The sequence below is a fragment of the Bos indicus x Bos taurus genome, chromosome 19 (genome assembly GCF_003369695.1).
Source record: "Bos indicus x Bos taurus breed Angus x Brahman F1 hybrid chromosome 19, Bos_hybrid_MaternalHap_v2.0, whole genome shotgun sequence".
In the NCBI taxonomy this organism is placed as follows: Eukaryota; Metazoa; Chordata; class Mammalia; order Artiodactyla; family Bovidae; genus Bos; species Bos indicus x Bos taurus.
The window spans coordinates 54,442,126-54,467,807 of NC_040094.1; the positions used below are offsets into that span (position 1 = coordinate 54,442,126).

The 25,682-nt window shown below is 54.4% G+C and overlaps 1 protein-coding gene across 5 annotated transcripts; it reads right to left on the minus strand.

Moving 5' to 3' along the window:
- Window positions 1-426: 426 nt before the first annotated feature.
- Window positions 427-24,333, minus strand: C1QTNF1 (C1q and TNF related 1). 5 transcript variants are annotated; one of them, XM_027518213.1, is made up of 4 exons: window positions 23,740-24,333; window positions 6,835-7,000; window positions 3,218-3,357; window positions 427-2,643 (listed from the first exon to the last, which is right to left on the minus strand). In XM_027518213.1, exons 2-4 carry the CDS (start codon window positions 6,981-6,983, stop codon window positions 2,093-2,095), a joined length of 840 nt encoding a protein of 279 aa, XP_027374014.1. In that variant the 5' UTR covers window positions 6,984-7,000; window positions 23,740-24,333; the 3' UTR covers window positions 427-2,092. The 5 variants fall into 5 exon arrangements, with proteins under 5 accessions (XP_027374014.1, XP_027374012.1, XP_027374016.1 ...); XM_027518211.1 differs by having other exon boundaries at window positions 6,835-6,997; window positions 23,740-24,331; XM_027518215.1 differs by lacking the exon at window positions 23,740-24,333 and adding an exon at window positions 22,313-22,410.
- Window positions 24,334-25,682: the final 1,349 nt, after the last annotated feature.

A 25,682-nucleotide genomic window follows, 5' to 3' on the forward strand; every position in this document is an offset into this window, starting at 1 on the left:
CTGTGAAATGCATTCCTGTGAGAAATGAGGCAGTTCATGGCCCAGCCTATGGCCACTGGGCACTCATGTTCCCAGGTTCCAAGCTAAAGGCTCCCAGGCCACCAATGGACAGTCGGCGGGGTTCCGGTGGGGGAAGGGAGGAGATAGAAAAGAGGAGGATTTGGGACTTCCCTGGTGGTTCAATGGCTAAGAATCTGCCTTGTAATTCAGGGGATGTCGGTTCCATCGCTGGTCAGGGAACTAGGACCCCACATGCTGCAGAGCAACCAGGCCCAGTGCTACAACTGGAGAGTCTGTACACGGCAACACAGGGTCCCGTGTGTCCAAATAAGACAGGATGCAGCCAAATAACTAAATATTTTTTAAAAAAAGAAAGAAAGAAAGGAGGAGGATTTGTCTCAAGGCCCAAAAATTATGAGGCTGTGATGCTGAAACACACAATTCCGAGTTTAATGTTTTCTGAAAGAGCACCGAGGCAGCACAAAGCAGCAGGCGGGCACCCTGCTCACCAGCAGAAACAGAAACAGTTTTTAAAGTCTGACCAGCAGAGGGAGGGATGTATGGACCCCAGACCCCACAGCCAGGCCCGGCGAGGGCAGAGGGATCGGTCAAGACTGGGCATTACCAGATCGTGAGCAGGAGGCCTCCTTTTGGGCCTAGGGCCCAAGCAGGCAGGGTGACCCCGGCCCTGGGGGTTGATGTAGGGAAGTGGGGGAGGGCTGCCTGGCCAAAGTCAGCCAAGAACTAGAGCACCAATCCAGGCAGCGCCCCCACACCCTGCTCAGAGCAGAGGCTCTGACACCGGTGGTGGGGACACACCCTCTTTCAGAGGCTAAGCTGTGCAGGAGCTCCGGAGACAGGCAGGGGGGAGCCTTCCAGTCCCTTCGAACTCTCCCCTGCTCTGGGGCCCAGGAAAGCACCCCCCTGCATGGTCTTAGGCTGATGGTCAAAGAGGTTCCAGGGGAGGGTCCTGGCAGGCTGAATGCTGAACCCTCTGGGGTGTAGGATTATGAGAGGGTGTATGAGCAGGTTTTATTGAAAATATTGTGCAACCATGAGAGCTGCTACAAAACCAAAGACCCCTGAGCCTTCCCTAGCTGACCCATTGGAGAAGAGGGACAGAAAGCCTGTGCCAGGGTGGCAGGCGTGGAAGCCCTGCCCAGGATGCCAGGGTGGGGTGTGGGGGGTGCTGGTGAACAGAGCCACGCAAGGATGCATGGCTTGTCTGGGTTGTACTGACCTTTGCTGCTCAGAGAACCACCTGCTGCCAGAAGCCCACGGTTTCTAGTAGACTGAACAGCAGACTATTCCCCCAGTAAGAGGCCAAAGCCGAGGGCGTGGCTGCCCCTCTGAGGAGCTGACACTTGCCGCCCAGTTCAAACCCCCTCACTGTTGTGGCTCAGAAAGACCAGCTGAGCCCCTGGGCGAGGCCACAGGAATGTCCACAGGATGTGGACATCAGTCCAGCTGTCCCCCAAGAAGGTTTGTATGTGGCCTAAAATATTAAGCCAGTAGTTTCCTCTCTAGTGGATACTCTCGGCATCCACTTTAGATCTTGTCTTACCAGGAGCCTTCCGCTGCCTAAAGCAGAGACGGCCCTCCTGGGAGCCAGCGGGGCCAGCGGAAGACAAAAATAACAACTGCCTCCCTCTCTTTTCATGGTTTACTTTGCTCCTTTCACAACCTTTAGAACTGGCTTTATTATTCCCAGCAACTGGAGCAAGGGTGGCTTGCTCTGGGACACCCTGGTGCGTCGTTGTCGTGGGGCACATCGGGGGAGGGTCTCACTCAAGGACGTGTACACAGCGGGGAACTCCCATAGCACACCCACCTGGTGATTGCACGTGCGGACACAGCAAGGCTTGGGACCACCCAGCCAACGTTGCTTCCCGCTCCCGTGAGGGGCGTCATGTCGAATGCCAAAGCAGGGTGGCATGGGGGGCCTGGGAAACCCGGGTGCAGGAGGGGCTGACCAGGAGTGGATGAGGGAGGTTCCAGATGGTGGGGGGTGGGGTGGGGAAGGTCCAGCAGAGGAGGGTGGGGCACAGGGAGAAGGGGAGGTGAGCCTGTGGCGACGGAGGCTGGCAGGTGGCTAGGGCTCGTTGGCCGGCTTGACCAGGTAGCCGCTGAAGGTGATGTAGGTGTCAAACTCGTCGCTGAAGATGGCGTTCTCCCGCTCGCCCTTGAAGAGGCGCACCCACACTTCGTCCTGGTCCCGCAGCTCCAGCATCAGACTCTGACTCTGCATGATACTGCGGTCGCTCACCTGCGCGTACAGGATCACCACCTCCTCTGCGTTCTTCATGATGTGCAGGTACGTCTCCTTCTGGTTCCAGGTGTGCACGTTGAGGCTGAAGAAGTAGATGCCGGGCACGTAGCAGTAGAATTTCCCCGTGAACATGTTGAAGTGGCTGTAGAGGTTCACGAACTCCGTGTCGAAGATCACCGTCTGGTAGTAGTCGTTGCTGTGCAGGGGCTTCTTCCGGCCCACGGAGAAGGCGGCGTAGTGGTTCTTGCAGCGGTCCCCGGGGGCCCCCATGGACCCTTTCTGCCCTTTAGGTCCCGTGTGGCCCCTGGCACCCATGGACCCTGTTTTGCCATATTTGCCTTGCAAGCCCCGGTCTCCCCGGTCGCCCTTCTCACCTAAACAGGACGGGAAAACACACGGTGTCAAGCAATCTCAAGGATTCTTCTCTTTTCATCCAGAAGCAATCAAAAAATTTTTTTTCTTCCTTCTGGAAAATCCCTGCAACGTAAAGCATTTATCCAAAAGCAACAGGAGCCGCGGCCAGGCCCATGGCTCTCTCGAAGCAGATGAACTGCAGACACAGGGCCCCGGGGATGTAGGACCCGGGCCGTTTGGCTTCCCGACTCAGTTGTGCCGGGCTGTGCAAGGTGATGTGCTGCTCGCAGGACCGTGACCCTGAGGCTTTCGGTGCAAATGCAGGAGGGGTGAGACCCAGAGCTGCCCTGAGGCTTCTTCTCCCGTGGTCCTGTCCCCAACCTTTCCTCTTGGAAGGGGACCAGAGCCTCAGAAACAGAATTCCTTCCTCCCCCCAGATGACAGCATGCTTCTGCTCAGTGCCCCAAGGGAGCCATCTGCCCCTGCCCCTCCTCCTCCCTAAGTCTATCTTCTGCCCCGCCGTCCGATCAGGACAGGGCAGCGCCCTCTCTGCTCCCCAGGGGAAGGTGCCCTCGGCTGGTCTCTGTGCCTGACCTTTCAGGATGGTGATGTTGATCTGCGGCACCGGGATGGCCTGGTACACGGGAGTACCAGGGTCACAGCAGCGGAGGCACCGAGAAGCAGGGGCTTCCTCGTCCTGCCTGGGGCCGTATTTTTCATGCTCTTCTTCATCTCTAAGGGAGTAAAGACATCACTGTAAAAGCCAGGAACTCTCAGAGCCAGGAACTCTTCTCTGTCTTCTGCTAGAGAGTCTGGGCTACCTGACTCGCATGCTCTCAACTCAGATGTCTGCATTCTTGCTGTGCTCTGTGCTCAGTCGTGTCGACTCTTTGCGACCCCATGGACTGTAGCCCGCCAGGCTCCTCTGTCTGTGAAAGTCCCCAGGCAAGAATACTAAAGTGGCTTGCCATTTCCTTCTCCAGGGGATCTTCCAGATGCAGGGATTGAACCTGCGTCTCTCGCGTCTCCTGCATTGGCAGGCGGATTCTTTACTGTTAGCGCCATCCAGGAAGCCACATCTTCCTCCCAGATGTGCTGCACTGGCTCTTGGTGAACTCTAAGGTCCTCAGTGAAGTTTCAGAAAGAGCCCCTGCCCTCCGTTAACTGTAGTGACCGTCGTGGAAATAATGATAACAAAAACAGCAACAATTTGAGGGCCTGGCAAGATGGAGGCTCCATGGGAGAAATCTGGCACCTCTAGGAGGGGTCTCGGGATGACATGACATGGCAGCCCTTGAATGAACATCCCCTTCACGTATCTAGGGCTTCCCTGGTGGCTTGGACTGTACAGAATCTGCCTGCAATGCGGGAGACCTGGGTTCGACCCCTGAGTTGGAAAGATCCCCTGGAGAAGGGAAAGGCTACCCACTCCAGTATTCTGGCCTGAAGAATTCCATGGACTCTATAGTCCATGGGGTCTCAAAGAGTCAGACACAACTGAGCAAATTTCACTTCATTTCACTTCACTTAACTTGGAACTCTGACCTCCAGGATTCTGGAAGACACTATGTCAAGCTGACTTGTTTGCAAATGAGAGGGCTCAGCCAGACGTTGTGGGATTCCTGGGAACTGCAGCAGCTGGAGACTCTACGGTCCTGTTTACAACCTGACATTTGGAAAGGGGCTCCTGAGGATCCCGGGGAGCAGCAGCTCCACGCTGCCACCTCCCGGCGTCACACTGCACTGCACCGTGCTCTCTGCTTGCAGCTGTTCGGTTGTGACAGCACCATCTTGGAGGTGGCACAGTCCTCTCATCAAAGGGTCAGCCCCTTGTTTTACTCCGCTCCTATTTTCAAATCACAGACAATCCAGGAAAAGGATTTCTATGCCCTAAACTCAGCCACCTACAAGCTCTAGGGGCTTCCCTCATGGCTCAGTGGTAAATAATCCATCTGCCAATGCAGGAGACTCAGGTTCTCCTGGGGAAGATCCCCCAGAGTAAGAAATGGCAACCCACGCCTATGGTATTCAATACCGAAAAAACAGTATTCTTGCCTGGGAAATCCCATGGACAGAGGAGCCTGGCGGGCTTCAGTCCATGTTGGGGCGCAAAAGAGTTGGACACAACTTACCAACTAAACAAGTCCTAGACCCTCAGAGGAAACCCTGCCCCCACCTCCCAGCAGAAGTCTCCACAAAGATTCCATGAGCCCCACACATAAGAAGTGTCCCAAATTGACAGCCCTTCACTTCTGCTTGTCCCTAGAGTCTTCTCTTTCCAAACCCTGTCCCCAGCAGCAGCAGCAGCAGCATGACCAGCATGACCAGAATGGGACCCTCAGCCTCATTACAGATGCTTCTCTGCTCCATTCGGAGAATCATGCAGTCCTGAGGGGTCAGCCCAGTCCACCAACAAAGTACTTCCAGGACCTGGGCCCTTGGCTCTCCTCACTTCTGGGACCACTGGCATTTTGAATGCTCTCCTGGAATTCATCTCTTTCTTGCCAGTTCATTCCCCTGGGCAGAATTCTTTCTAGAACACCATGAAATGCAAATCTCTCCACGACTCCCCTACAGATGAAGCTCCAGAGAGATCCTTCCCCACAAGGCTCATCCCATCCTCCCAGCCTCTACCCTCCAACACTGGCTCCCACTACTCAAAGGACCCACTAGCCTTACACAGTCAGACACTGGAAAGGTTGCCCTTCACACGTGTTGCCCTGGCTGCCAGGCAGCTTCCCCTGCTTCTGTGCCTGGGATGCTCCCCCAGTGACCTTCAAGACCCAGTCACTTCTCCACCTAACTTTCCCCCACCCTCCACATCCACCTTGTGGACACACTTGTACTGCAGAGCCAGCCTCACTGAAGTGGGTCATGCGTGTCTGTCCCCCCACAGCCTTGGAGTTCCTGGAGCCCAGAGACTGTGTCATCGATGTGTATGTCCCCAGGGCCAGGCAGATGGCCAGCTCAGTAGCAGCACTTGATTAATGTTCGTTAAATGAAAAGAAGGAGGAAGAAGAAGGGGAGGAGAAGACAAGACAAAGGTCAAGAATGCTGTTGTGTGTGTGAAAGGGCGAGTCACTCAGTCGTGTCCGACTCTGCGACCCCATGGACTGTAGTCTGCTTCTGTCCATGGAACTCTACAGCAAGAATACTGGAGTGGGGGGCCATTCCCTTCTCTAGGGGATCTTCCCAACCTATGGATGGAACCTGGGTCTCCTGCATTGCAGGCAGAGTCTTTATAAGTCTGAGCCAGCAGAAAGGCCCAAGAATGATGTTCCTTTGCCCCAGACCTATGCAATTCCAATATATTCCAAGACAGCCCAAAGCCTTGAGTATCAAGTCAGCCCAAAGTTGACTAGTGAAAAGTGCTGATAAAACTCAAAGCCAGCACTGGGTGTCTAGGACCTCTTGTTTGATGAACAACTTTTCCATCAGTAATCCTAAGCGTTTTATGTATCCCTACAAAATATCCCAAAGATCCTAGAGTCTGTGTATCACTGAAGGCATATGTATATGAAGTAAAGTGAAGTGACAGTCGCTCAGTCATGTCTGACTCTTTTACGGACTATACAGTCCACAGAATTCTCCAGGCCAGTACTGTACTGGGTAGCCTTTCTCTTCTCCAGGGGATCTTCCCAACCCAGGGATCGAACCTAGGTCTCCCACATTGCAGGCGATTCTTTACCAATTGAGCTATCAGGTATATGAAGACAATGCCATGAGGAAGAAATTCATAACTTTTCAAGGAAAGCTGCCACTTCCTGTGTCAGTCTTCACCCATTGTCCCCCACCTGGTAATGTGATCAGACAGCAGGGTGGTGGAGATGCACTCTCGGTCTAGCAGCGTCCCTGCCTTCTACTTCCAGGTGGTGCTTAGAGCTCTAATAGATACTCTCAAAGGACAGGCGAGAATGCAAAGAAACCAAAGGCTGGGGTCGGGGGGTGGCATGTTCTTTTTTAAGGATGTGACTGCAGAACCTCAGGCAGACCCATATTCCTCTGGGGCTGGAATGAGGCTGGGTTACTACCCACAGTTGCAGACAACACGCCCGGGTCACTGAAAGGAGAAATGCTGCCTCCGTCCCCCAGCTCCTCAGCCTCAGCCTCTGCCCCTTCTCTGGCCGTCAACAGCACTCGGGGGTGCCCGGACTCGGCCCTTATCCCCACCACTGAGCCAGAGCTCCGGCACCCACACCCGATGGCCTCACCTCTCAGCATGGTCCATCGGCGGCTCCCTGGTCCCCTCCTGCTCCTGCTGTTCCTGCTGCCCATGGGGCACTCGGCCCAGCACCAGACCACAGGCGAAGGCCAGCAGCAGACAGCACGCCAGCGAGAGTCTCAGCCCGCGGGAGCCCATCTTCCCGCCAAGCCCTGCTGGGGAGACACACGGAGGATGTGGGCTGGAAGAGCCCCACGGGGAGAACAAGCCCATGGAGTTCGCCCCAGCCACTACTCTGGGAGGCGCTTCGCTGCCGCTCCTCCTGGGAGGGTGATCATACACTCACACACTGAACACATTCACATACCTAGCTACACACTCCCACACACACACACAAACCCCAGTGCATGTTCACGCACATACACACGGGCCCACACACACACGTACTCACACCCTCTCTCACACAGACAATACGCACTCATCCACAAATACACTCCACACACACTCAAGACAGTACACTTAAAACACACTCAAATCCATACTCTTGTGTTCATACTTGCACACTCAACACACTCGTGTATACTCCCATGCACTCACATGTGTGCACACTCAGGCATACATGCATGCCCACCCCCAACATGCACTCTCTCAGCACACTCACAAACTTAATATGCACAGACTCGCACATTCCACCCTGGAGCACCCGGCTGCCTGTGGCCGCTGAGCTCTGCCCAGCACCCCCATGCCTCCCAGGAAGGAGACCCCTCAACCCTGAGCTCTGAAGATGATTGTATCTTGACCGTGTTAGGACAATGAGCAAAATCTGGAATGAATTTGGGGGTCCACTGTGCAGTGAGTCTGCCCCAGCCAGCACCGTGGGGGCCGGTGTGCAGGAAGGTGTCAAGTTGCTCTCTGGCCACCAGGTGGCCCACCAGTAAGTGTCCTTGAGTATCTGATGTGGGGGTGGGGGGCGAGTCTGCCCAGCCCCAGAGGGCACTTATTGTCACTGAAGCCAGCTCCATGTCTCTCCAAAAAGCTCTGGACAGGACCCTCTTCGTCCAGGATTGAGATAGTCCTTCTAGAAAGAGCTGACCACTGGGGTGGTTCTCAGTGAGCCCACTAGGAGGCAGTGCTTGAGCTTAAAACAGACACAACATCTCACCTGTTTCTCACTGTCAGTTACCACCCTGGCTAACCCGGGCCAGCCATGGGGTTTACACGCCTGTGGAGTCAGGAGTCACGTGCACCTCGGCTATTTCTGGTGGCTGGAAAACCTCCCATCATGGAAGGGAAGACGGTGGTCAATCCCAACCCATTTTGTTCACCAAAACATACAATTTAACATGGAAAGTGCTGACGAGGACACTAAATTGGACCCTTTGGACTGCACAGCGAAAGGGCTGAAGCTGGGGGAGTAAGAACACCTACTTCCCTTCTCAGCCAGGCTGGAGCTGGGAACCAGGCCTCATGGGGGACGAACAAAGCATCAAACAAGGAAACAGCCTCAGAAGGTCCTGTCTGATTTTCTGATTTTTCTTTAACTCCTCTTTTCATGTCTAAGGGGAACGAAAATACTGAGAGCGAGTTCTGTTTTTCTTGGTAATCGTCTATCCAGGTGAATGCTCCCTTCACGTGTCTTGGGCCTCCGTGGACGTACTTCACCTCCCCTGGTTCAGAGACCTCGCAGCCCCGGAGGGCACGACCCTCTCATTGTGCTGACTCTCAGCTTCGTTCTTTCTTCTGTGTGTTAGTGGGCTCGCTGTTTTAGCTCTGAAGACAGAATGCTCTGGCCCTGCTGGAGCCCCATGCCAGGTCAGGAAAACCTGGGGGAAGCAGAGGACCAGCACCCAGAGCCAAGGGAGCTGAGGCTCCCAGTGGGTCCTCAGAGACATGAGACGGAGCCAGGAAGGCTGGCCTCCGCGGGAACCCCACCCCCAAGCCCCCAACCCACACTTCCACCACCTCTTCAATTCTCTGCATACCCCCATCCCCTGCAGTGGATTAGCTGGGCCCGCCACCTCCACATTCTCTACCTGCCAAGAGTCAGGGCCCAGAGACCTTCCCAATGACCTAGAAACTGGTTGGAACCAGTGCCCCCACTCAAAACGTTCACGACCTCACCTCCATTTCACAAAAAAAAGTTTGTACTTATAAGTGTAATTCGTAAAACGCATATTAAAAGAATCTCTCCTGGACTTTCCTGGTGCCCCAGTGGTGAAGACTCTACCTGCCAATGCAGGGGACACAGGTTCAATCCCTGGTCCGGGAAGATTCCGCTTGCAGCAGGGCAATTAAGCCCGTGCACCACAACACTGAGCCTGTACGCTGCAGCTACTGAAGCCCACATGCCTTCGAGCCCGTGCTCCACTGACAACTGCCCCAGGCCTGGTGCTGGGGATCACTAGAGCATTTCCATTCATCCATACAACCCTGTGGGTTTGGGTTCCTTCTGAGATTACTTCCTCATTAATAGGTTTTACCCTATCAAAGGCCTCAGATGGACCTGCAGGGAATCCTTTAAGGAGACAATATTCATTCATTATTATACCAAATTTACCAGTGAAGAAGGGCTTCCCTGGTGACTCACATGGTAAAGAATTTGCCTGCAATGCGGGAGACCTGGGTTCAATCCCTGAGTTGGGAAGATCCCCTGCTGAAGGGTACGGCAACCCACTCCAGTATTCTATCCTGGAGAATCCCCATGGACAGAGGAGCCTGGAGGGCTACAGTCCATGGGGTCACCAAGAGTCGGACACAACTGAGTAACTAAGCACCAGTGAGGAAAAAATGACATTGAAAAGTTGATTAGCCTAAGGCTGTCCAATTTATAAGCCATGGGGGCTGGATTTGAATTCAACAGGCTGCCTTCCAATCACATCAAAATCCTACCCAAGACCTATCCAGGTGTTTCATATTCCTCCTGAAGGTCTCCCAGACCCTGGTGCACGCCTGTGTGCTAAGTCACTTCAGTTGTGTCTGACTCTGTGCGACCCCATGGACTGTAGCCCCCCAGGCTCCTCTGTCCATGGGGATTCTCCAAGCAAGAATATTGAAGTGGGTTTCGATGCCCTCCTCCAGGGGATTTTCCCGACCCAGGGGTCGAACCCATGTCTCTTATGTCTCCTGCATTGGCAGGTGGGTTCTTTACCACTAGTGCCACCAGGAAAGCCCCCCAGATCCTCAACTGGAACCAATTCCCCGTGCTCTTTGCTGTTTGTGCTTCTCATATTGTCTCATTCTGCAAAGAGTTTTTCTTGGCCGGGAAGTTTCTGCACCGCAGACCCGTGACCTCCTCTGGGCCTGGGACATGGTCTTGTTCATCTTGGACCCGCCAAGCATCCTGCAGCACCCTCTGCTCAACAAATATTTGTCAGATTGAATTCTCCAAATTTGTTTATTGCCCTATTTCTGTATTTCCTCTGTTTTTCCTTGGCGCCTTGATAATTACTCTCGTTTTCCTCTTCAATGCCAAACTTGCATCACTTGAAAGGAAAAGAGATTTTCCTTTCTTTAAACATCTTGTCCCCCCAGAATCCAAAGTAATATACAATTCATTTGGGGAAAGTTGGAAAATAACAGCAAGAGGAAGGAAGGAGTTATCTTGGATTCCTTTGCCCCCGGGGTCCCTCAGCCTGGGCACCGAGGACATCTGGGGCTGGATCAACCTTTGTCGTGGGGTAGAGGGAGGGGGAGGGGCTGTCCTGTGCTTTGCAGGATGTTTAGCAGCATCCCTAGACTCCACCCGCTCGATGTCATCAGCATAGCCCTACCCCCAGTTGTGACAGCCGAAAACCGTCTCCAGACTTTGCCACGTGTCCCCCAGAAGGCAGAAATCCTCCCAGTTGAGAATCAGTCCTCCACCCCCAATGGAAGCACCCTTCTGCACGTTGGTATGTCTCTTTCGAAGTCTAGAAAGGGAATTTTTCTGTACCTGGGTCAGAAGAGACGGAGACCAGGATGCAGCCCGTGAAGGGGTGGTGATATCGGCGGGGGTGGAGCCGTGATGGCCCGGCAGTGTCGGAGGCGCCAGGCGGACTGAGAGAGGTCAGCAGAGGCTGGAGGTTCTCCTCAAGGACCTCCTCTTTGGAGCCAAGGCAAACCCAGATTGAAACCTTTCCCTCTTCGCAACTATCTTCAGAACCATTTCCCCAAGTCCCACAGCAAAGTCAGCATCATGACTATGATCATTTTAATCACTTTGGGGCAAAAAAACAGTGTTGCCCAACTTCCAACCAAACTTGGCTCTGGCCCACTTTAGTGATTTCCAGTGAAACAAAGTCCCCTGCAACAGAGGGGGTGTGGAGCCCAGAAAGGTGACTCAGGAGAACGTGCTGTGCTCAGCGAGGCAGGTCTGGGAAGCGACCCCCAGGACGGCTCGGCCAGGGATGTGTAACCCTTCTGAATCTGGTCCTGCGTGGTCCAGTCTCCTGGCAGCCTTGCGGTCAAGGCGTCTGAGGTCGATTCCAACATGACTCAAGTTCTGGACTTGCCCATCCCAAACCCTGCAAGACACTCAGTTGCCAGATTCCATGGCAATTCCATGAACATCTTTTTCTACCACTCACTCCCTCCAGGACCTGTGGCTCCTCTTCTCCTCTCCCTCAACCCTCCCCATCACCCTGCAGCTTAACCTCCTCCCCTCTTCCAACAGTAGGTGGGAGGGGAAAAGGAGGAATTGGGTCAATGGCAGGGTCTGGAGGAAGACAGGAAGTGTGAGAACACTTCCTGGTTAATTATTTTTATCTTCCAGAGCCCCAGAATGGATGTGTGGTGAATCCTTTAAGGAGAGGATTTTCATATACAAGTCTAAGTTTCTTTGTATCTGTTCAAAAACCGGTCCCAGCACTTTGGGGGGCCCGCCCACTTCCAGGGTGTCAGCCAGCATTCTGATAGTGAACTCCCAGCCCTCAGGCTACACATATTTGCCTTGTGGCCACACCCAGCTCAGTGCCCTTGGACAAAAGCATTTTATAACCATGGTTTTCCCTCTTCCCTGATCATCATCGGGTAACCAGCTGCTCTGAGAGGGGAGAGAAACCCGGGATCTCCCTGGATTAGAAGGAATTTAGAAGACAAGTCCAAATGGCCTATGTAGCTCAGGAATTGCCTCTCAGCAGAAAACTGAACACAGCCATGGTTTCCTGGATGCCGGTGATGCGCACAGCATCAGGCAAGAGCTTGGGAGGCAGGGATGCCACTGCAGATTATAAACACCCCATAACCTCAAGGCGATTACCAGCCAGTGAAGGAGACAGCCCAAGGCAAAAACGGCAGATGTTGACTCAAAACGAGACATTCTGGAGGCTTCCTGGGTGGCTCAGTGGTAAAGAATCCGCCTGCCAATGTAGGAAACACGGGTTCAATCCCTGATCCAGGAAGACCCCCCGTGCCGCAGGGCAATGAAGCCCATGCACCACAACTATTGAGCCATGTGCTCTAGAGCCTGGGAGCCACAGCTACTGAGCCATGCGCCGCAGCTACTGAAGCCCGCAGGCCCTAGAGCCGGTGCTCCGCTACAACAGGGCCCAGGCAATGAGAAGCCCACACGCCACAACTAGAGACTAGCCGCCACTCTCCGCAACTAGAGAAAAGCCCACTCAGCGACGAAGAGCCAGCACAGCCAAAACGAAACAAACTAGAAATTTAAAAAAGATATTCATCTACAAAAAAAAAAGGAGAGAGACATTCTAGGCCTGTGCTATGCCCTGCAGTAGCCACCAGCCACCTGTGGCTATTTCATTTTAAACCAATTAAAATTAAAGAACATTCTAAGGACTTCCCTGGCGGTCCAGTGGTGAAGACTCCACACTTCCATAGCAGGGGGCACGGATTTGATATCTGCTTGGGGAACTAAGACCCCGCATGCTGCATGGCACGGCCAAAAAGATAAAATAAAGGAAAGATCATTCTAAATTCTGTTCCCAGTCACACTAGGCGCATTCCAGGGTCTCAATGGCTACAGGGAGCTGGGAGCTACCATACTGGAGGGCAGAGAACAGAACATTTCAATTACCGTAGAAAGCTCCACTGGGCAGCTCAGTCCTATTAACATGAAGTTGGGGGGCGGGGGAGTAGGAAGCATGAGCAAACAGTGGGCCAGAAATCTGAGAGTCATTTAGATGCCTTCCTCTCACATGCCCGCCACACTGAATCAGTCACCAACCCTCCTTAATATCTCCTGAAGGACTCTGCTCCTCTGTACCAGCTGACGCTTTCCAGGAGCTCTGGCCGGGCCCCAGACCTCAATTTACTCCCAAGACAAATATCTTCGTCTGGCTTTTCTAGGGCCTGGACATCAATCCCCAAATTTCACACTCATCTCCCAAGAAAGTTGGGCCTAAGATAGGATGTCTTCCCACACCTAATGTCTTCTAGATAAGAAGGCGACTTGACTCAGCATCCAATCAGAGCCTGTCTCAACCCAGCATCATCCATCCCTCAGCTCAGCAAGCGGCACATCTGCTCCTGCCCCCCTCTCCCCTCCCTGATGATCTCTCCACCAGAAAGGAAGCCCTGGAGCTGCCTCTCTGCTTCGACATCTGGCGGAAATTCTCCACTTGAGATGCTCAGAGCTCTCCAGCTGCTGCAAGAGGTCCCCTGGACTCAGATCCTGGGGTGCCCAGAAAGAAGAAAGCCCCATATTGGGGTGTCCCTCTGGCCCTGATGACCATCAGGATTGTCTAACACGTGGCATCTGCTTTCCTTCCCCAGAAGCCATTCATTACACTCATTTTCCACTTACCAGGCTCCTCCAGTGATGGGCAGGAGGGAGGCAGAGTGACGTCCACTTGATAAATGACGTTTGCTCACCAAACCCAGGAACCCAATTCATATCTAATTTTCCCTTCTGTAATGGGGCAGCCCCAGCTGGTCTTGGGCCCTCTCTGGCTTCCTCCCAACACGCTAGAGGAAGCAGCGGTGGGGGATGGGGATCCTTTATTAAAGAAACTCCAGTCAGGTAAAGAATTAGCCTGCAAAGCAGGAGATGCAGGAGACACGGGTTCAATCCCTGGGTTAGGAAAATAACCCAGAGGAGGGCATGGCAACATACTCAGTATTCTTTGTGTGTGTGTGTGTGTCTCCCTTTAAAAAAAAAAAAATTACTTATTTATTTAATTGGAGGCTAATTACTTTACAATCTCGTGGTGGTTTTTGCCATACATCGACATGAATCAGCCACATGTGTACATGTGTCTCCCCATCCTGAACCCCCCACCCACCTCCTTCCCTACCCCATCCTTCTGGGTTGTCCCAGAGCACCGGCTTTGACCCACTCAGTATTCTTGCCTGGAGAATCCCATGGACAGAAGAGGCTGGCGGGCTACAGTCCATGGGGTAGAAAAAAGCCAGATGCGACTGAGCACGCACGCATGCGCCGGTCAACTGGGGGTAAGCTGAGCCTTTCCCAAAAGATGAAGGCGTCCTGGTGCCCATCTCCCTCGCGGAATCTCTTTCTTCTCCTTTTTCCAAGAAGCTGTTCTCTGGTTTAGAGGAAGAGGGTTTATTTTCTTAAGGTTCGGGGGTTTATTTGTTCCCTCCAAAGTCCAAGGCCAGGGATGGCAATGAAGTCTTCCAGGGCTACTTGCTGATGAATAAGCGAGGGCTTCCTTTGCGCTGACTTGGGACCAAACAGCCAAGGTAAGACGGGCCAGGCCTCCTCCCCATCCTGAAACATCTCCATCCTCTCCTGGGGCAACTCTCTGTGCCTAGACCAGAAAGGGCTCACCTGGAGCTGAGAGCAGACACTGCCTAAATCTCTGCCCAGGCCCTGCAAACAAGGAGACCACGTGGGCCGCAGGCGGCGGGCCTTCGGGGGCACCTGGCCAGCCCAGCCTCCCCAGTACAAACAAAGATTTCCTTGACTAGAGCCCTGTCCTTAGATCACCTCCCAGCTGTGAGGCCTCGGGCGGCAGGCTTGCCCCCGCTTTGAGAACCGTGCTAGAGAGAAGAGCCACTGACAGCTCGTGCTCGCTGGAGCCCACGCCGCAGGTGGCCTGGCCCCTGGCCCACTGCCCCGCAGTGGTGACACCCTCAGAGGGCTGACCGCCCCCAAGACGGAGGGTGGGAAGTAGCTGGGAATTCCACGGCCACCGCACTACCCCTTTTACAAGCAGCACAACCGTTTTCAATTTTCTGGGACCTGAAAATCACTGCCGTGTTTTACAGCCATCTCCAGGGACAGGGCAGGGTGGGGGGAGTTTGGCAAAAGGTAGAAGGTTGTCCCACATCTAGTGGCTTCTAAGTCAAGAGTGTAATTTAGCTCAGCATCCAACAGTCCCGCCACCTCCCGATCCAGCCCAGACAGCTCTGGCTCTCGTGTGCGCTGCAGAGCGCCTGCCGGAGATGACCACCTGCCTCTCCGCCCCTGCTCCGGCCCACCCTGTCTCCCAGTGATTACCCTGCGCAACCTCCCCTTTAGAGACAGGTGTTTTCCAGGCTGTATCCTCAGCTCTCAGCCCCTCTCCCTCCAAACGCTTTCTGCCCGTCTTTTCCTGTACGATGGCTTCAGCAGATGGGTCCTCGATCCTTGTCCCCAGCAGGCGTCCCTGACCACCAAGCTCTGGGCCTGTGCTCTCCACAACAGTAGTGTCTGGCCCCTGGGGCCAGATACATTAATGACAGCTAAACAAAGTGAAAATTTCCGTTCTCCGTCACTCAAGCACATCTTAAGTGGCTCCCCTCCTGGACAGCACAGCTGGGAGGACACGTCCATGGTTGCAAAGTCCTATTGGACAGCGCTGGTCCGGACCCAGGTGTCCAGCTGTCTTCAGACCAGGTCTCCTCAGTCTGTCGTAAGATGCTCGAGCCCCTTGTTAGCTTTCTGTCTTCTCTCTCAGCCCCCAGCAGCCCTGCTCCTACTCCTGCACGTACAGCTGTTCACACAGGGGCCGCAGGCTGGCACCTGGGAGAACCCTGGACCCCTGCTTCTCCCGCACCATCACCAGGCCTCCTGAAGGTCTTCTCTCCCTGTCTAGGCTGCCATCACCGCTTTTCTCTCAGCCCTGCATTTGTCTCGTCTCTCCTCTGCCTTCCAAACTGCTTGCCAGAGGCCACTTTCAAACCTGCACATCTGAATGCCACCCTTGGCCCCAGAGGCTTCCCACGAAAGTAGAGGAAATGTTTAAACTTCACCATCTATCTCCCGTCTCATCTCTGGCCCCTCATCCCCACCCCTGCACCTGTATCCTTCACGCCAGCCACCTAGAGCCACTGGAAGTCCCAACAGAAGTCACACCACGGTCTCATCCTCCATATCTTTCTCCTGCCACCTTCCCCGTTGCCGTGTCCTTCAGACCCCAGCCCGATGCCACCTCTTCCAGGAAGTTTCCTCCCCCAGCATCTGGCACAGAGCGGCTTTCTTGTCTGGTCCCCTCACAGGCCAGGAGGTCCTCACACACAGGTGATGCGTTTTTCACAAGCATCTCCAGGGTCTGGGGTCTGACTTTCAGTACTGACTGAATTCCGCACTCCCTTTCAGGCCTTCTCAAGTAGCAGAGCCATCGTCCAAAGAGGACTCAAGCCAGTGTGTTCAGCTCTGTCTCTAATTTGGAACGTGGGTGGTCTGCAGTAGGGGGAGAAGGGAAGTGGGGAGAGTGACCAAGGACACACTATTATGTGTCATCAGAATGCGGAATCCTGGTGTGACCAGGTAGCCGTCTTTGCCTCAAATGCTCCTCTTATCAGCACTCAAAGCCTTCTACTTCAAAAAAAAAGTTACGGGCTTCCCCGGTGGTCCAGCAGTCAAGAATCCACCTGCCAGTGCAGGAGACAAAGGTTCCGTCTCTGGTCCAGGAAGACCCCACATGCCATGGGGCAACTAAGCCTGTGCGCCCGGGTGCTGCAGCCACTGAAGCCGCGTTCCTAGAGCCCGTGCACCGCGAGAGGAGCCACCATGAGGAGAAGCCCCTGTACCTCAACGAAGAGCAGCCCCCACTCACCACAGCTAGGGAAAGCCCACGAGCAGCAACGAAGATCCAAAAAGAAAAAAATTTAAAAGAAAAATAAGAGTTGCAACCCACTGCCTCCATCAACCAAAGTTACAAACCACCACCTCCGAGATCCTGCAAAAGCTGTCTAATCAAATGACGGTACATCCACACAATGGAAAGCTAAAAACGAGGTGGTTGCTCAGGGCGACAAACTCAAGCGCCTTTAGCCATTGACCGTGGTCTGGGCTGTAATGTCATAGGGAGGGGTGGAGACTGCAACAACAGGGAAACACATGCTCCATTTAAAGGCATTTAAATAAACAAATCGGAGAAGGCAATGGCAACACACTCCAGTGTTCTTGCCTAGAGAATCCCAGGGACGGCGGAGCCTGGTGGGCTGCCATCTATGGGGTCGCACAGAGTTGGACACGACTGAAGTGACTTAGCAGCAAATAAACAAATAAATGATGCTGGGAGGTGGGCAACCTCAGCCAGCAGCACTAAGGACTGACCTCTGTCAACAGATGAGTATTTACGGGCATGAAAAGATGTTCATAAAATGCTGATGAGTTTAAAATGCAGGTTGAAAACAAATGTACATAAGAACACATCCACACACGCACATACAGTAACTGCAGAGACCCAAAGGCCACCCACCTGGCTGCTGACAGCAATTATCTCCGAGTGATGAAAATATGGATGTTTGCCATTTTCTTATTTTAGTATCTCTGGGGTTTTCCCCTATAATAGTCACATATTTTTTCACATTAAGTACACATTATTTTCCACTTAGAAAAATGACAAATAAGCCCCACTCTGGGGATTGAGAGAGCATTTTGTTTATTCTGAGGAATTTGAGTCTATTCGAGGGAGAGGAGAACGGGGGAGGGGCTTGGGGACACTGTGGCGAGTTTGGGGCTCAAGCCAGACTGTGTGGAATATAAATTGTCCTCATGTTAAAGTCCCACGTTCTTTCGTAAGTGTGTGTTGAGTGTCTGCTGAGCACTGGGAAGAGGGCTGGGTTCTAGCAATGTGATGGAAAAAGAAGAAGACACAGTGCTCCGATCAGGCAGCAGAACCCTGGAGTTACCGTGGGTACTGGTTATGCGGGAGAAGGTGCCGGAGCGGGGCTAGAATCAGGCTAGCTGGAGAGAACACGTTCTCTAGAAGCAGGGGATTTGTTCTGCCTTTCACACACCAATCACTGGTGACTCGCTACTGAAGGAAGCTGCCTGCAGCCATCAAACAGGAGGAAATGGAGAAAAAGCCATGAGCCCATTGTCAGGCATGGTCAGGCGCATTAATGGGCCCGTGAGCAGCCCTGTCCATTACCAGAGATTGCTTCTAACAAAGCTCTACCGTGACCACTGGTTAACCACCTGCTGCGTGCTGGGCTCTGGGCACATACCTTACGGAGGCTACTGCACTTGACCCCTACAGCCACTTCGATTTCTCCAAGGAACAAATGGGCTCAGAGTCAGGGAGTCACCGCTCAGGCCCTGCTGTGGCAGGTGCTACAGCTCAGGTGAGACCCAGGTGTGCCTGACAGCAGAGCTCCTGCTGCTGCGCCTCAAGGGGGCCTCCAGGAAGAAGCCAGGTAGGATGGGCTGGTTCTACCAAACCACGGTCCAGCGGGGGGGCCCCACCTTCTGGGCAGGCATTCACTTGCTTAGCTCACTCGGTTACCGTGGGAACAGCAGCAGCAGCCCCGGGCCCTGCAGAAATTATCTCCCAGCTGAACCCTCGTGTCCATCCCTCCAGCAGATTGCTGAGGGCCTGTCCCAGGCCCAGCACCATGCAGGGCACTGGGGCATCCCTGATAACTGTCTCATCAAAGTGATGTGCTAAGATCTCTTGGGGTCGTATCTTAACACCCACTGCTGGAGCTGAACTCCTTTGGGTTTAGGCACAGAATCACCAGGAGCCCCCCTCACACCTCAGAATGGAAGGGCATGGGGGCTATGGCCCATTGAATGTACATGTTGAGGGCACTGCTCTTGCAGGGTAGAGAGCAAATGGTGCATGGGTGAGGTCTGGAGGGGAGGGAAGAGGGAAGCCCACAATTCACAGGGATGGTGAACGTCCCATGCCCTCTGATGCTCAGAAGCAAAGGGGTCTGAGGCTGAGTGCAGCTCGCAGAGGGGAATGGTGTAGAGAATTGACTTTGGGGGACTGCCCTGGCAGTCCAGTGGCTAAGACTCTGTGCTGCTAATGCCGGGGGTGCAGGTTCAATCCCTAGTCAGGGAGCTAGGATCCTGCATGCTGCATGGAGCAGCCAAAAGATAATAATAATAATCGACACTGTGGATGCACTGAGTGTGCCCTGTGTCTGCCTATCCCTCAGAGGTTGCCTGGGGTCAGGTGTGGGGGCCCCAGAGGAGAGGTCCCTGCAGAGAGGGAACCGGGGGAAGAATACAGTATCAGAAGGGAACAAAGTGGAAACGGCAGGCATTGAACTCTAGCACAGCTCCCCAGCTTCCCAGGCCTGGGTCTGCTTGTTCCATGGGATATTCTCAGGGTCTCTTTCTCATAGGTCTACACAGATTACAGTACCATGGGTCTTATTCTCGTGTGAAAGTGTGAGTTGCTTAGTCATGTCTGACTGTTTGCAACCCCATGGACTGTAGCCCACCAGGCTCCTCTGTTCATGGGATTCTCCAGGCAAGAAGACTGGAGTGGGTAGCCAGATCCTTCTCCAGGGGATCTTCCCAACCCAGGTCTCCCACATTGCAGGCAGATTCTACCACGTGAGCCACCAGGGAAGCCCCTTGTTCTCATAACTATATCTTAAATCGAGGGAGGAAGGGAACTTCCCTGGTGGTCCAGTGGTTAAGACTCTGCTCTTCCATTGCAGAGGGCATGGGTTTGATCCCTGGCCAAGGAACTAAGATACTGCATGATACACTGTGCAGCCAAAAAAAAAAAAAAGGCGGTGGGGAGAAGGGGAAGGTCGGGGATAGATGTCCTGAATGCTGGAAAATCTGAGAGCCAGGGCTACTCTGAACCCCACCCAGATCCACCCATCTCTCACCAGAACTCACTTCAGACTCTTCACAAGCAGAAAGAGCCCAAGTGTTTCCGAGCACACCCCAGTCACCCACCCTGACCACCAGCCTCAGAACCTGCAGGCAGAGGGGCAGAGCCCAGCCCAACCAACGTCTGGCCTGCACCCGCCCGCAGCACCACCAGGGCTGGCAGCCTTCCCAGGCGAGGTCCTTTTCCTCTGCTAGTCCCCAGGGCAGAGGACGGCTGGTAACCAGATGTCCCCACTTGGGAGGGGGTGCAAGGGAGGCAAAGGGTTTGGGGCCTTCCCCCAAGTGGGGATCCACCAGTGGCCAACAGCAACATCTGACACAGCACAAGACGCCATGAACCTGGGGTCCACAGGCTCCCCACACCCCCCACGGCCCACCCCGCCTGTCTGCCTCCTTCCCATCCCGCATCCCTGCCCACAGTCTCCTGCTCTGCTCCATCTCATTTCAAGAAAATTTCAAACGAGCCAAGGAGATGGTCAGGCAGGGAAGTGGTCAGACATGGAGGAGCAGGCAGGCCCAAAGCTCTCCTGATGGCCATCCTGAATGAGACAGGAAGCCAGGACAGGACTATGCTTGTGCCGTCCACAGCTGGAGAGGGGTTCACTCCAAAGGCCTCTGCGCAGGCCAGGGACAGCTGGGTGGGCAGTGGGGGGCCTCCCACACCCATTCCACTTTGAGCTCAGTCCTGGGAAGCAAGCATGGGAAGGATGAGTGGCTTCACAGGGTCTGGGAGTTGCTTCTGCCTCCAACTGCTCAGGCACTGCTCGGTTGCAACCTTGATGAGGACTCAGAGATAAAGATGCCCCCAAAGGTCTCAAGAGCTCCCACGCCTGCTCATGGCACCAAGCCGCTCTCCAAGAGGCAAGAAGACAAAGGTCAGAGGTCACAGGCCGCAGTGGCAAAAGTTTCACCACAGGCTTGGGGAGGAAGGGAAGAGCCAGCGTGCCCACTTCTGCATGTCTGTAGTTAAGCACAGAACTGGTCCTGCCAGGCCGGGGATGCCCAGGAGGCGCCCCAGGGATCCCAAATCCTGGGACCCAGGGGACCGGCTCCCTGGGCTGCCCCGAGAGCACAGAAGGAAGCACCTGGTCAGGCTCTCATGGTCCTTTTCCAAATCCTTCTCACTGTGAGCAGGTGGTCCCTCGCATTGTGGGAGAGGTCAGTTCAAGGAGATGTCAAGAGTCCCATCCAGGAAGCTGCCCTGTCTCATTTGACTTTATGAGAAGGCAGATTTCAGCAGGTAAAAACAGGAAGAAAATAATTAGCCTTAGCACACGTGGTAGTTACACCACCAAGATGAAGTGTCCTGGGATGCCATCGGCCCCACTGAAGGTTGCTGGGCTCTCAGAGCGGGGGGACAAGGCTGCTTCCAAAACGGCCATTTCTCTCTCTAGTAGGTGAGCAGGCAGAGTTACCTTAAGTTGTCAGCAGAGTGTGGGGACCATAACAGAAGGGAAACTTTCTATTCTTCCTCTACTTTGCAAACTACCACCTCTCGCCTATGATCCTGGAGCCTCAGCCACCCCCAACTCCGGGAACAGGGACCCACACAAGGGTCCGGCCCCTGAAGACAAAAACCCAAAGACAAGCTCACGTCCAGTGAGGGCGCCCAGCAGCATGACTATATCTATGAAATTCTTTTCATCTTTGTTTTGATGGGTAAAGTTCAATGCCAGAATATTTGGTTTATGAGTCATGCTAATTACAGCTGGGAAGGGGGGGTGGGTGGAGGGAAGGGAGCGAGGCACCAGGAAGAACAACAGAAAGAAGCATGTTCCAAAAGAATTATGCTGCGCTGGTTGCCCTGAATAGGGAGGTTACGTCCCAGGAATGAGGCGGGAGTTGCCTGCAGGCTTCCCGAGGCCATGTCGGCTTTCTCAGCTCCCACCTGTGAGCATGCCCCTCGCTGGCTGGCTGCACCTGCCCCAGACAGGCAGCGGTGTCCTCTGGCTGAAAGATGGACCATCCAAGGCCTCTGGCACCTGCATTTCTCTGTCTTCCTGACCCGCTGCTCACTTTGGCATCCCAAGAGACTCAAGATGAGAGAAGGAAGGGGGAGAGAGAGCCAGAAGAGAGGGCCAGGGTCCCTGGGAAGCAGAACCTGGCTGTCTTGGCCCCAAGGAACTTTCTCTTTGGGCAGCTGGGAAGTAGAAATCTGCAAACTTGAGAAGCTTGGGTTTTCCAGCCTCCGTTTGGAAAGCTGCACATCCTTGAGCAAGTCACATCCCTTCTGGGCACAGAGATGCAGGCCTCGGGTCCTCCACCTACTGCCTCTGGGCAAGCCACAGTCTCTCTGAGCTTATCAGGGATGACAGTGCCGTTGGTAGAATTGTTGAGAATCAGCATTTGCTCATTGCTTACTGTGTGGGAATCACACAGATACACACACGCACGTGTACTGTCATCATTTATATTGCTACTACTATTGTTGGGTCATCCCTAAGCTCCTCTTACGCTCAGGTTAAGAAGGAGAGTGGAGAAGGAGGGCGGGAGAGGACAGCTCAACCCTCTGGTCCCCCATCTCCCCTTCACCTGTGTGTTTCAGTCCCCATCTCCCCTTCACCTGTGTGTTTCCGGCCTCTCTGGTCAGCAGGGACAGTGAGCAGGCCTTGTGGAGCATGTACTTCTTGCCCGGCCTCTCCCGGCAGCACACACAGTCAAGTGCCTCTATGTGTGACCTTGCACGTGGGGCTGTCCGCGTGCTTCCCTGAACTATAAAAAGCAAAGGCCCAGCAGCCTCTGAGGACCTCACATCCTCCCCCCAGGGACCCAGGATGTAGCTGGCGGTTGAGAAAACTTAGTTTCTCAGGACACTCCCCATTTTCAAAGCTTCGGAGGAGGAAACTCCTAGTGTGCCAAACTGCCTCCGTTCTTAGAAACCAAGTGAAAGAGAGAAGAGACAGGAACAAGTCACAGGGCGGGCCGCGCCCGAGTGGGTCAGCCTGAAGCACGCTGGGGTCCCACGGGAGACACAGCAGCTGTGCACGGCGAGGCCCAGGCTCACATGACATGTGTGCCCTGGACAGGTGGGCTCACACCTGTGCTATGGAGATGCCTGGCATTTCGTGCTGCACCGAGAGGCATGTTCCATCCAGAGGCTTAAGGGCAGCTCAGCGACTCCAGCCCCAACCAGGGCCACCTTCGTGATGCCGGCAGACCAGAGGGTCCCCGGGAAAGGGACATCATTTTTTCCTGTCCAGACTGGACCCCTCCAGGAACACCAAAGCCATTAGATGCAGGGGCCAAAGTCAGCATTCCCTGTTCTGTGTGGGGTCCAAGTTGCCCACAGGCAAGTCTGGATCTCACATGATCCAGGAGATATTGGGGCAGGAGCTACTGGGGCAGGAGCTCCCCACCAGGGATAGAGGGGGAACTTGGGTATCATTCCTTTCCTTTTCACACCCGGAGAAGAATGAAGCAATGTAAACACGCCACAAAAATCAAGGGAGGTCCAACCATTCCCAGGGGCTTCCCAGGTGGCTCAGTGGTAAAGAATCCGCCTGCCAATGCAAGACCACGCGGGTTCGATCCGTCGGTGGCGAAGATCCCCTGGAGGAGGAAATGGCAACCCACTCCAGTATTTTTGCCTGGGAAATCCCATGGACAGAGGAGCTTAGCGGGCTACAGTCCATGGGGTCGCAAAGAGTCAGGCACCACTTAGGGACTAAAACAAACAAACAGAACCAGTCATTCCCAACAGCATCTGCCACGGAGCCTCCTGCTTCCTGGTCACAGATGGAGACCACGCCACGGCTCTCCGTGGCATCTCCACCAAGGCAGGCAGCAGCAGGAACCCGCACCGGACCCTTCCCGCAACTGGTCTCTCTGCCCCTTGGCAGCAAGTGCCCCCGACCCCTCCCACTATGCTCCTCGCCCGCTGCCCGCCCCAGTCAAGGTACCGATTCTCTGAGTATGCTGAAGACAGAAAAAGGAGCTCCGGGCCCCCCTACCCTCGCCCCGCACAAACACCCCGCCCACCAGGCCACCTACCGCCAACCACCGGCGTCCGGGAGCGAGCTGGCCGCCCGCGTTCTCCCCGCGGCCTCTCTTACAGCATCTCCCAGCGGCGGAGCCTCCTCCCGGCCAGGTCGAGGGAAGACCAGACTTGTCGAAGGAGAGAGCAAGCAGGAAGGAAAAAAAAAAAAGAAGTCCTCCGGAACAGAGGGCCCCGAAAGTTTGCGGGGGAGGGGGTGGGTGGGAGGGGAGGCGGTGCAGGCAACAGCCGACCCCTTCCCGGCACCTGGATCGCCTGGACTCCGAGGTCTCTTTGGCCAGAAGCGGAAACGCGGTTTCTCGAAAGTAGAGGAAGAGCCGAAGAAAGCGGGACAGACGTGTAAGGAGCAAATCCCGGCCAGATGTGAGCGGCCGCGGAGCCTCGAACGCTCCCAGCGCATTTTATCCAAACAGCAGCCGCCGAGGATTAACTGTGTGTGTGCCCGGGGGGGAGCGCCCGCGCCGCCCTCCTCCTGGCAACCCTAGGAGCCAGCAGGCTGGGGACTGGCCACTGGGGGTGGGGTTCTGAGGGTCTGGAAGTCCCTCCTGGTGTTGGGGGGGCCGGGGGTCCAAGGACAAGGAGAGTTGGGAACTCCCAGAGTTGCTGGGCGGCAGGGGGCTGGGCTCCAAGGCTCTCAAGGGGCACTTGCAGCCACCCCACCCCCATCGGTTCCCAGATGGTGGCAGACCTGAGACATCCAGCTGGGGTGCCAGGGGCCTTGGACAGGTTTGAGGGAATCTGTGAACGCCCAAACAGAATGCAAAATTGCATGTGTGCCTGTGTGTGTGCACACACGGGTGTTATTGGATGCTGACGGTCTAATGCTTTGATCAGATTCTTCGAGGAGGCCGTGATCCAAAGGTTAAGAACCTTGGCTGGGGGTGCAGACTTTCTGGGTGACATGTGAGCCAGGGTGGGGCCAGCAGGGACGTCAGCGTTTCTCAGTCTTTATCGGGCCTTTCATTCCTTGATATGAAAAACAGACATTTTCTCCATCTTATACAAAAGTTCTTTTGCAACAACATCCTTTGCCCCCCAACTCCTTCCCTGCATCCTGATAACTGCCCTGGGCTTCTCAAGAGCTGCCCCTGGTCAAGCTGGTCTCCATCCCCAAAGTCTGAGTCAGACCAGATAGTTCTAGCGTCTTATCATATCAAGAGAAGTAGAACGATCTGTCTTGAGAAACACAACTCTGTTGTGGCGATAAAATTTTGGGGGGAGGGATTTCTCCCCGTCTCCCACGGTCTCTCCAATCTGTCTGGATGTCCTCCCTGCACTTTTTGTTTTGTGGTCACTCCTCCCAGGACCTCTCCCACTGGCTCTACTCAGACAGGAGATGTAGAGGCAAGGATGATGGATTGGAGTGCTCAGGGCAAAGCAGAGAGACTTCTCCACCTCTGCGTTCCACGTGTTTGCCTGGAAGGCTAAGACACTGAACGAGAGGAGGAGGGGAGTGCGTTTCTGACGCACTCGGCACACCTTCTCACCAGGGCGAGCTGAGAATGGTGGTGATGGAAGAAGAAAGAGGGGCTCTGGGTAGTGGAGAGACCCTGGCCATCAACTCGCTTCTGTGGGAGCAAAGTCACAAGTAGCCCTGATCCTCCGTAGCCCTAGAGAACTTCAAGGACACCATGGAAAGATTAAGTAAATGCTTTTCCCCTGGAGATATGGTTTTATTTCAGCTGGCGTTAGAAGACTCAGAACTGCTCACGATCTTTGGCATGTGTCTGAGACTTGGCAAACCCTACATCCCTGGTAGCTTATCCACACAGGAAAACCCAGAGATAAGCTCGTCTTCGTTCCGTGCATAACCCGAGGACACTTCCCGGTCAACAAGACCCCAGGCCAGCACACCCACTGACCTTCCCCTAGTTGTTCTGTCCTCGAATAACCTTCAAAGCAGGGAGATGGCAGTAACAAAAGAGGCCACCCTGTGGGT

What these genes read in the sequence shown, in the direction of transcription:
- C1QTNF1 (XM_027518213.1), bottom strand. Translation starts at nt 6,983, where the DNA reads ATGGGCTCCCGCGGGCTGAGACTCTCGCTGGCGTGCTGTCTGCTGCTG. An exon ending in CCGATGGACCATGCTGAGAG is followed by an intron (nt 3,358 to 6,834) that starts GTGAGGCCATCG and finishes TTACTCCCTTAG; the next exon opens with AGATGAAGAAGAGCATGAAA. An exon ending in CAACATCACCATCCTGAAAG is followed by an intron (nt 2,644 to 3,217) that starts GTCAGGCACAGA and finishes CGTCCTGTTTAG; the next exon opens with GTGAGAAGGGCGACCGGGGA.